This window comes from Eptesicus fuscus, chromosome 12 (genome assembly GCF_027574615.1).
Source record: "Eptesicus fuscus isolate TK198812 chromosome 12, DD_ASM_mEF_20220401, whole genome shotgun sequence".
NCBI lineage: Eukaryota > Metazoa > Chordata > Mammalia > Chiroptera > Vespertilionidae > Eptesicus > Eptesicus fuscus.
Window position 1 is genome coordinate 12,652,068 of NC_072484.1, and position 10,657 is coordinate 12,662,724.

General features: G+C 47.8%; 1 protein-coding gene across 1 annotated transcript; it reads right to left on the reverse strand.

Annotated features, from left to right (window-relative positions):
• Positions 1-5,916: 5,916 nt before the first annotated feature.
• NXT1 (nuclear transport factor 2 like export factor 1) lies at positions 5,917-9,138 on the reverse strand. The gene is made up of 2 exons (XM_008141142.3): positions 8,819-9,138; positions 5,917-6,645 (listed from the first exon to the last, which is right to left on the reverse strand). The coding sequence occupies exon 2, from the start codon at positions 6,583-6,585 to the stop codon at positions 6,163-6,165; it is 423 nt and encodes a 140-aa protein (XP_008139364.1). The 5' UTR covers positions 6,586-6,645; positions 8,819-9,138; the 3' UTR covers positions 5,917-6,162.
• Between the last annotated feature and the right edge of the window lie 1,519 nt (positions 9,139-10,657).

Sequence of the window (10,657 nt, forward strand, 5' to 3'; positions counted from 1 at the left end):
CCAACAGGGAGTACAGCAAAATGTTGTGGTCCATTATCACTATGATAAATGAAAAGTGGTGATTCATATCTGTTGGACAACTTTGCAAGTTGCAGAAAGGCCCATCAAACTGTCTTACCTGTTAAAAGGGATGTATTGACTCCCAGGAGACCTGGAGGTGGAGTACATGGGCTTTGGGGTTGGTTTAGTCACATAGTGGACCAAAGCTTCCTTTCCCCTCTGCTCTTCCATCCTGTTTGCTGGGCCCAGGTCCCTGAACCTGCCATTCTTGCAAGGACAATAGGATTCCTCTTCCTGAGACCCAGTAGGAGGTCTACTCAAAGATGAGCAGGGGTTCAATCCCCTGAAAATAAGTTACAAAGTAGGATTTCAAAATTGCCACAACATCTACTATAGTCCTCCTTTATAATGTGCATTTAGAAAATTAGGCTGACTAAGCACCTTGTTCAGTATGAATAGTCCATCTGTATTTTTGTGATCTGCATGCATTAGTCCTTTTCCAAGGTCTCTGTTTTGCTAAGCCTTACTGATTTATAGAAACTTATTAAGTGTTAAACTATCTTTGTCTTATGTAACAGATACTTCCCCTCATTCACTGGCATCCTTCAGGATGGCATGAACATCTCTTTCTTCACAAGCTTACCTCCACTACCACTTCTACCCCCCACCCCACACCTAACCACCACGTGGAAATGGCAGTAGAAAAGTTGGTCACAGATCGTTTCCACTGGTTTTCTAAACTGGGCTGAGAGTAGGTGAGGGGAGTGGGGCACTGAGGCACACAGTGAAAGGAAGGGCTCACTGTCAGGTATGTTCAGGTGCTGACCTTGGACCTGTGTGGTCCTGAGAGCAGCACCTCCTTACATTTTGCACACTAATCAGCTCTTTGTTGCACCAAATGCCTTGTCCCCACATTAAAACCCTAGAATCCAGTCCCTAAGGACAGCCATCATTAAATTTTTGCCAATTTTTTTCGGAAAGAGCAAGCCCATCTGATAGTGAAACCAGACCATCAATGGGTCTGGGCTGCCTGTCACTACTTGAGCCAGTTCAGTAGAGTCAGGGTCGAATCACATATGAACGTTTATTCCAATAATGCCGGCAGTATGGGAGAACAGCAGGTCACCCACAAAAATCTGCTCTCCACCTCCCTTCCTCATAAGCCAGCTGCTGATATTGGGGTAGAAGGACAAAGATTACATGGGGAAGTAGGCAAAAGGGATAAGAATGGGTATGCAAAATGGGCAGTTTACAGGCAATGCGGGCTGGGGGTTGCAAAGGGCTGGCGCCTCTGGTTTCTGCAACGAGGTTGTTAATCTTATAGGCAGTTCTTGGATATGGAAGATGGGCTGAATTTCCAGGTGAGCTCCCAGGTCCTGCGTGCAACTCCCAGCCAGGTTAGAAAGTGCTTTCTTTAATCAGAACAAAATAATCATGGTTAACAGAGCATGATTAATATTTCTTATAATTATAGCTGGTCCCCAATATTCTATTTCTGCCCCTAACAGAATCTCACCCTTTTCCTTTTTTAAAACACAAATCCATTTCCTCATCTGTAAAATGCGGTTGAAAATAGGTCAACCAAAGCAGCATCTAATCTCTGGACGTCCCTAAAGACACCAGGGCTATGTGCTCTAAAAGCAGCTTCTACCAGGCTCTGCTTCCTAATCTAAGAATAAGCTCATCTTCACGTGATTTTGGAGAGTTTAGGATTCACTGGTCCTGATTCTCTGGTGTCAGTTGCAAGGTCAGATTCCTAAAGAAAGCCCATCCCATTTTTTACTTGATGCTTTAAGAGTTGGATAGATTGTATTATGACTGATGGTCACCATTCTTCACCCACGTGTCCACCCTCTTTCTCATGAGTTTCAGCTTCTCCCATTAGAAAGGGCATCTATTTTCATATCCATTAACCTTGACCTCGGCCATGTGACTTGATTGGGTCAATGGAATGTACCGAAGTGACAGTGTGCCAGTTCCAAGCCTCGGCCTTAAAAGGCCAGGCTTTTTAAATGAACCCACTCAGCCCAGGCTAGAAGAGCATTCGGACAACCTACAATTTCAAATGTCACCTAAACGAAATAAAAGCTTCTGCTATATACTGCTGAGGTTTGGGGAATATTTGTTACCCAGCGTTATTGGCTTCATAGTTAATTCACTCAGAATCCTGCAGAAACATATGCTATTCTCTTTACTCTGTATTTACACGTTGATCCCCCATTTCAGACAATAAACTACTAGCATACAAATCTTGCTTTATAGACATGTATATTTTCAAATACTAGCACAATGCATGGACATATCATATTAGCCAAATTCACAAACCTTTATTCTGCTGTAACCTGTATTTTACCTTACCAAAGACAAAAGATGTTTTAAAATACTGCTATGCTGCTGAAAACATTGTTTACCCTTAATTGTGAGAGTAAATAATTAACACTTTGCCTGGTTGTCCTTAATCTCAGGAATGATGGGAACAAGTTAAAGACCAAAACCCTGATTTATATGTGCAGGTCTCTGGGACACCTCAGAATCCCCAAGAACGCCTCTCTGGCCCCTCTTGCCTCCCCACCCCTACCCCACAGTTGGGTGGGATTTACACCCTGGGAAGAACCTAGAAGCAGGTGAGCTCTGGGAGCCGCTCTGAGGAGGTGAGTTTGAGGCAAAAACTCCAGAGGTTGCAGGATCGGCCTGGGGGGACACCTTGGGGATGAGCTCCTGGCAAAGGAAACAGGTGCGGGGAGGGCGAGAAGGCCTGGCAACCAGCCCCTCTCCTGCCAGCCTCAGAGTCTTAGTCAGACCCCATGCCCAAGGATCCCTGCTTCCCATGCCCAAGGATCTCCTTCTGGTGTGCAGAAGGCAGGCAGGGTTCCTTGGTAGGCTCAGCCCTGACCCCGCCCTTGACGCCCTGAAGCCTGGATGGACTTGTGCGCGGGGCCCACTCCTCCTGGGCACCCCCAGATAGAGCACCTTACAGCCTCAGATGGTGTGTACCTGCTGAGCTTGGAACTGACCATGTAGATGCTTCCTGATTTCTGCCATTTCCTGAATATCTACTCTGAGTTTAGGCAGGAATGCCCACCTGGAGGAAGCTTTCCTGTCTCCCATCCACTCAGCGCTCTGCCCCCAGGCTGGACCTACCAGGGCCTTTGGCTTCTCAGCCGTGTCTGGGACAGAAGCCCCGCCCCACCAGGTGGGGGTTGGAGGAAGCTGGTGGGAGCCAGGGAGGGGACCCTGAGCTGGAGCAGGGCAGGCAGGATGGGAAAGGAACCCAGTTCCGTGGCCCACCTCGGCCCCCACCTCCATCATTCGAGATTACAAGACATTCAGGCAAAGGTTTTCACAAAGTTGGGAATGAAAGTCTGAATTTTAATGTTTTCTCATCCTTCCCGATCCATTCCCTTCATCCCAGCAAAGGGACCTTGAAACAAAAGCTGTGGATCCATTTATATTTTCGGCCTGTGAAAACGGATGAAAATGGACACAAATTTCTAAACCTGGTATAGAAAATTAATTGTAAGGCAAATCTAGATGCAGTAGTCACTACTTATTTTTGCAGTTTTTTATACATTTTAAATTATTTTAATACTAAGTATTTAAAAATTAATTGTGCTGAGGAGTGATGTTAATCCCTGTGTGGGTTCTTTTTTCTATTCTGGCCCAAATCCACAAACCTTATGGTGTGGAGAAGGGGAGAAGGGGGTTCGCTTTCTCTGTTTCACTCTCTCCTGATGATGGCTACTTCCATGTCCCTGAGGCAGGTCAGCTCTGGGGCAACACTGCAGCTGGGAGGCTGTGACAAAGCAGGTCTGTTTGTTTCAAATTGGTTTTAATTCTATGAAGGCCACAGCAGTAGAGCAGAAAGGTGGGCAGTGAGCAGAGGGAAGTCTTGGGTGGTCTGAGGGAGAAGTGGTGAGGCCCTAACTGAACAGAGGTGGGAGGGGCAGGAGCTGGCCTAGGGAGGGGAGGTGGTGAAGGGCAGAGTGCTTGGAACCTCTGGTAGAAGTGAAATGGGGGGTGGGAGGTGAAATGGACAGTGAGCAAAGCTGAGGGGGTGCTAGTGGACCATTGAAACTCGGAGTAGATATTCAGGAAATGCCAGAAATCAGGAAGCATCTAAATGTGGTCAGTTCCAAGCTCCGTAGGTCCCCACCATCCTGCTCACCTTTGTAACCGTGATCCATGTAGCAGGCTCTGTCCTAAGAACACTGCGCACATTTATGCCATGTAAAATACTACCCCACTGTGCAGATAAGGAAACTGAAGCTTGCAGATGCTGAGCAGCAGATGAAATTTGACCCCAGTTGGTGTCTCCATAATGCCCATTTTTTAACCTTCACACTTCTCTGACAGATCATAGTCTCCCAGCAAGAGAAAAGAGTGGATATTCCAAAAATTCAGTGGTCCTCCAGCCTTACTGAGCACCAGGACAGCTTGTTTGGTCAGTGGTGGGGCCCGAGAAACCGAATCCTTAGCACATGCCCAGGCGATGGTCCAGAGAAGCACTGCTCTAGGTCTCTAGAGTGCCTGTTCCAAACCTTTTTTCTCGCCTGGGAATAGGTTTTGTACAGTACGTGACACAGGCCCTGAAGCAATAATGGCTTAAAGATAGGATTTACTTCTAAGTCTGGGGGTAGGCAAACTGAGGCCATTTTGGTGGTCTCACATGGTCACCAGGGACCCAGGCTCCTTCCAGCTCAACATAAACCTACCTCTAGAGCAGGGGTGGGGACAGTCCAGCCTGCAAAATCATTGTCTGGTCCTGCCAAGGCATTAGGGTTGAGTTAATTAAATGTTTGATCAAATATAGCAGGCTAATTTTCATGTTGATAATTTTGTATGGCCCAAGAGTGATGTTATATCCAAATGGCCCTTGGCAGAAAAAGGTTCCCCACCCCTGCTCTAGAGTATAGCCAAGTTGTCCTCCTGGCCCAGAGCCAGAGCCAGTGGTCTAGCCATCAAAGCTGCCTTCCAGGCAGCAGGGCACAGGAAGAAAGTCTTTTGAAGCAATATTCCCCTACAAGCCCAACCATCCTACTTCCACATTAGCTGAGACTTGGTCATGTCAAACCTAGCTATAAATCGAGTGGGAAGTCCTCTTTTAGGTGGGTTCCTGTTTCGCTCAACATTGGGCTTCAGTAACTAGAGAAGGGGAAGGGTATTAAGAGGAAACTGTCATCTGTGCCACCATACACATCCGTCTTTTCCTTCTCAAAGGGAAATCCTACCTACTCTACCCCCAAACTAGCACACTTATCAAAGAAAATTTAACTGGGGAAGCTACTTGGCCACGAGATCTCCTCTATTGGTTCAAGGATGATGGAACTTTCTAGGTTTCTATTTATTTGTTTACATTGGAGAAATGCAATTAAGAGTTGGTCTCCAGGGCCAATAAAACTAGCTTCTAATTCTAATGTCTCCCCCACCCCAACCTCAGTACTTCTTCCTCATAAAAGCAGTTATCTTCTGTTTATAAGAGTAGTTAATATAGTTGCTTCATTTACAAGCAATTAGTAGTTCTTTAGTATTTCACCTGTACTCATTCATTTAACTCTAAGCTAAGGTTCTAAGACAGGACCCAGCTATTACCTTCATTAGTATGATGTTTTCTAGAGTAAACTACACACTGAGACACCAAGGTGCTTTTGCAAAATGCCAATGCCCAGCACTACCTCAGACATTAGGGTACAGTTAGTCTGGGATGTGTAGCCTGAGCAAAGGTAATTTCAAAGTGTCGCAAGGAATTCCAGTGTGGAGGTGGCTGTGAAGCCCAGCTCCAGTACACCTGTGTGCACACCTGTGCCTGGGCAGGTGCTTGCCCCTGGGCCTCACACCTCTGCAGGTGCCTTCTAGTAAGCTTACTGCCTTTAACCTACCTTCTAAAAACCTGTCAAACACATTAGGCAAGAGAAAAGAAACATGTAATAATTATTTATTTGTCAGGATTTCCAGAACCAGGGTCTCTACTGGACAAGTAGAAAAATAGAAAACTGTACTACGAAAAGGCAACTATGACAAATAAGTATACTCGTAAAGGGGGTCCTTGGACTCAAGCAAATGCAGAGTTCACCTGGGCAGTGTAGCCCACAACAGAAAGGAACTGGTGTCCCCACATTCTGAGATCTGTGTTTCCCTGCAGCGCTGGGGCTGGCGCCTGCTCTACTAGCTGGCCCAGTCCTGGAAGCGGAAGCAATCACTTGCTATCTTCCACACCGTGTTGCTAGGTGAGGCCTGGGCAGTCAGAAGGAAGTTCTGGTTGAAGTCCCGTTGTTTGTTGCCTTCAAACTTCACTGATCCACAGATCACAACGAGGACTGTGGTCTGGCTTGGGGTGGCTTCATCATGGACAGGCTGGCAGTCAACCACATTGATTTGGAACTCACTGGAAGGCAACATTTCGAAAAACTCACTCAAGGACTCTTGTCCTGAAACGGCGTTTCCATTCCACACCAGGGTGGCTGTGCCCATGTAGAGGCGGGACAGCAGACGCCTCCGCTTATCCATGGTGGTGTAGTAGACGTTGACAAACTCCTCAGCGGCCCTGCAGGCTTGATCCACGTAGGTCTTGAAGTCTACCGATGCCATCTCTGGCTCTCCTGAAGGAGGCCTCCACCCAGGTGCTTCCTGCACCTGAGGGAGCCGGGGCTGTGGGGCAGGAAGGTTGAAGAGAACCCAGGTGAATGCCAAACTTCGCTCTATCCTGACAAAGAACAATCCTCCTTTTCCATTGGTGGTAAGACAATTACATACTATAGAGAGATGACACTAGTCTCAAATGGCTGCTGATACCTAATCTTACTAAACCTCAGTTTGCTCATCTTAAAATGGAAATATTACCACTTGTGGCATAGTTGTAATATGAGAAAATGCTTAGTTAGAAAAGCCTGATACCTACCTCTCAGAAAATAGTAGCCATTATTATGAATTTAAAAAATCTCATTTTATAAAACAATATACATGACTATGGAAGGCCAGTTTTTCCCGGAAGTGTGGAAAGTGAGGAAAATTTATCCGGGGTAAAGACAGTGGACCGTGTTGAAGGGAACAGTGGCCCAATGGAGGCCAATCAGATGGCATATGCTCATCAGTTGGTGTCAGACAGTCTTCATGGGTTCACTCCAGAGACGAAAAGGGTTTAAAAAAAAAAGTCAAGTTTCTTAAGAGGGTAAGAGAACAAATGCCACAAGGACAGAACCAAAATGATGGCCATAATTCTCAAGATAAGCTATAAAACGCAAACCTGGCGGCGGGCTGGGAATAAGAATGGAGAACACCTAGCATCTGTGAGCACAAACACCCACCACCAGGGAAGTCCTATAAGCCACAATGGCAAGACAAGATAGAATCAAAGAAATTCTATGGGGGTGGTGGTGAGGGGTATGAGAGTGGCAAAAATAATTTCAATTGTAGCTGAGATGCTACATTTCATTCAAAAAAAAAAAAAAGTCCAAAAGCATAAAGAAATAGTATTATTTGTGTGTGTGTGTTTTTTTCAGGGTATGGTACAACTGTTATAGTTCCCTGTTCTTTTTTGCATGATTAAAAAAAGAATCCAACACTAAAAAAGAATCCAACATTACTGAAATAGTGGCTATGTTTACATTTACAAAATTAAATATTAAACCTTTTTTTTTTTAATTTCTCAGACCTTAACTTTTTAAATGAAATGCATGAAATACATAAAATTCCAGGTCCTCTGTGTAATACATAAAAGATTGCACAGAGGACCTGGAAGAAGTCAGGGCTGAGAGAAGTAGAGGCCACTGCCTCCTGGAAAGAACTGGAAGGAGCTGGGAGGTAGCATGGTCCTGGGAATGAGCAGTTCCGCGGCCGGATGCAGACCTTGGTCTTTCCACTCCCGCCAGGAACCTAACGTCAAGCCTTCTCAACACTCTCAGCTGGTATTTGCTAAATGCTTTGCACGCATTACCTCATTTAATGGTCGCCACAAATGGGTGAGAGGGTATGAGTAACACTAAACAACAATTATACTTAAGAAGAAAAATGAAACAGGTTTAGTCAAGGTCTTGAAAGTAAGCACACTCCTAATTTATCATGTATAAGAACGTGTGTAGCCCTTAAAAATGTTGTCAAGATTATGCTGACCTTTTACTTGCCTTTTTTTTTTTTTTTAAGTTCCTGCATTTTGAAATCAATCCTATAAGAGCACAATTCCCGGATGCCAGTTTGAAAATTCCTTTCAGGCGCCCAAGTTTCTGTCTTGCTGGAACTCTGAACCTCGCAGGGTCCACATTCATCCCCTGGACATACCTCAGTCCCTCTACCATCTCAGGGATCCCAGATACCCGCCTCTTCTCCCCACCCCAGCTCCCAGCTCCTTGGGGGTTCCGCAAGTGGTCTTTCCAAACACAGGTACCAACGTGCCCGCCCCAATGCTTAACAAAACGACCCCTGCAGCTGAAGGCCCGTCTCCACCAAATCGGGGAAAATGAGACGGAAAAGAAGTAGGACCCGAGAGGTCTGAGGCTCGCCGCTTCCGAGGTCCCCGCCCTCTCGGTCTTTGAGGCTGGACCTGAGATGAAACAGGCCTCGTTTCTGGTGGCGAGTGGCTTTCAACCAAACCAGTAAAGCACGCTCTTCCTGGACCCAAACCTGCTCCAGTGCACGAACACTTCCATCGTCAAGCGAATTTACTGCCCAGCTTTTCGCACAGGCCGAAGCCTGATGGAGAACCGCAACGCTGCCGCCCGGCAGGGACAAAACCCGGCTTAACCCTGACAATGGGGGGAGGGCGTGGGGGACACACGTGGGAGAGGTCTCGTGAGTCCCTCCGACTGCCCGCCCGGGGATCACCTACCTGCGCCGGCGCAGGCCGGGGTCGGCGACCTCGGTCAGCCCGGGTAACGAGGGCGGCGGCGGCCCTGCTCGGGCGCCCCCCGCGCAGACCACAGCTCCTCGGAGAACCGGCCCCCGGAGGTCGCGGGGCGGGCCTGCGGAGGCTCCGCGCCCCTCCGCTGCTCGCCAAGGAGGAGGCGGGAAGAGCCGCCCTCCGCCCCTCCTCTTGTTCCCGAGAGGCCCCGCCCGGGCGCCAGGACCTCGGAGCCGGAGACCTGAACCGGCCCCCGCGCGGCCCGCGGTGCGGCGAGCCTACAAGAGCGCCCCGGCAGCGCCGCCCACCTGCCGTGAAAGGCAGTTGTGCCAGCCAGTGGCACGGCGAGCTCGCAGGCTAGCTCCGCCTACGTGTGGCTCAAAGGAGAGGACGACTTCCGGGAGAGGCGCTTTCCCCGAAGACCGCGGCCAATCTACGCCGAAGTTCTCATTGGTCCAACCGGATCATAGAATCCCGCCCAAGGGGCTAGTGGGACCTTTGATTGGATAAAACCTCCAGGTTCCGTCCTGGGACGCGGGAGTGGGTGGGCTCTCCGGCAAGAGGAGGTCCTTTAGTAAGAGGATGGGCAATGTGTGCGCGGCGTGCTGCGACTCCCTCCCCAGGTCCCCCATTTGCCAGCAACTGGGGTGATTCCAGTTAAGGCTGATGAAGCTTCACTGCTCGATGCAGTGACAGTGAACCAACTGAAGGCTTTCAATCAGAGATAGCACGTGGGGGGCGGCGGTGGGCCGGGAGAGGGGGAGTCAGGCAGCACCGCGAGGGCGCCAGGAAAACCCCGCTGAGATTGTGAGGGAAGCCCGCAGAACCTCTGCTGAGCTCCACCTGATCAAGTACCTGAGCTGGTCCTAAAGGATACAAAGAGGGAAACCAATTTATGTTAAGCGGGGAATTAAACTAAAAGTGAGGCAAGAGTTGAGGGTGTGGGTCAGGCTTGAAGTGACAAAAGGATGCCAAATAGGGAAACTTACCTTCTTGTGTCCTGTGAATTGAGGGGCTAGGAAAACCGCCGGGCTCCAGCTCTGTCTGGAACTTGGTTGATATTTTGATTCTTTCTGTTCTCCAGCCTTGAAACTAGCTGCATTTCAGCTAATCTGGAACCTAAGCTGATTTTTTTTAAACTGAATTTTTGTTTAAAACAACAGGCTCAGTAGAATGTAACCAGTTAGCCCCACCGGTGTGGCTCAATGGTTGAGTGTGGACCCATGAACCAAGAGGTCCCAGTTCAATTTCCCGTCAGGACACATGCCTGGGTTGCAGGCTGAATCCCCAGTAGGGGGCATACAAGAGGCAGCTGATTGATGTTTCTCTCTCATTGATGTTTCTATCTATTCCTCTCCCTCTTGCTCTACAAAATAAATCAATAAAAACATATGTTGATTTTGTGTGTGTGTGTTTTTTTTAAAGAATGGAACCAGTTAGCATGGGCTTTGGGAAATTTAGAGTTTACAGCATAAATTTAAAAATTTGGTTTCTTCAGACAGAAGATTCTCAGGTCCATCCACTGCTCTGAGGGACTGAATAATTCCTTGCAAATAAATCTCTGGGGCCCTCTGGGAGTGCGAGGTTTACTGACTTGCCCTATCTTTAGAATGTGCATACATTCAGCTCATACCTTGTTAGCTACCTACACTATCGTGTGCCTTTGCTTGAATTCCTAAGGGAATCCTTGCTCAGATTTCAGGACAAATTTAGAAACTGGTGGGCTCTAATGTAGGTATCCCCCTTTCCCCCACCTACTTAATACAGTAGGTGAAAAATACTATCTAATAAAGACGGACTATACAAATTGACCATCACTCTGCAACA

Coding starts and splice junctions, on each gene's coding strand:
- NXT1 (XM_008141142.3), bottom strand. CDS start 6,585: ATGGCATCGGTAGACTTCAAGACCTACGTGGATCAAGCCTGCAGGGCC.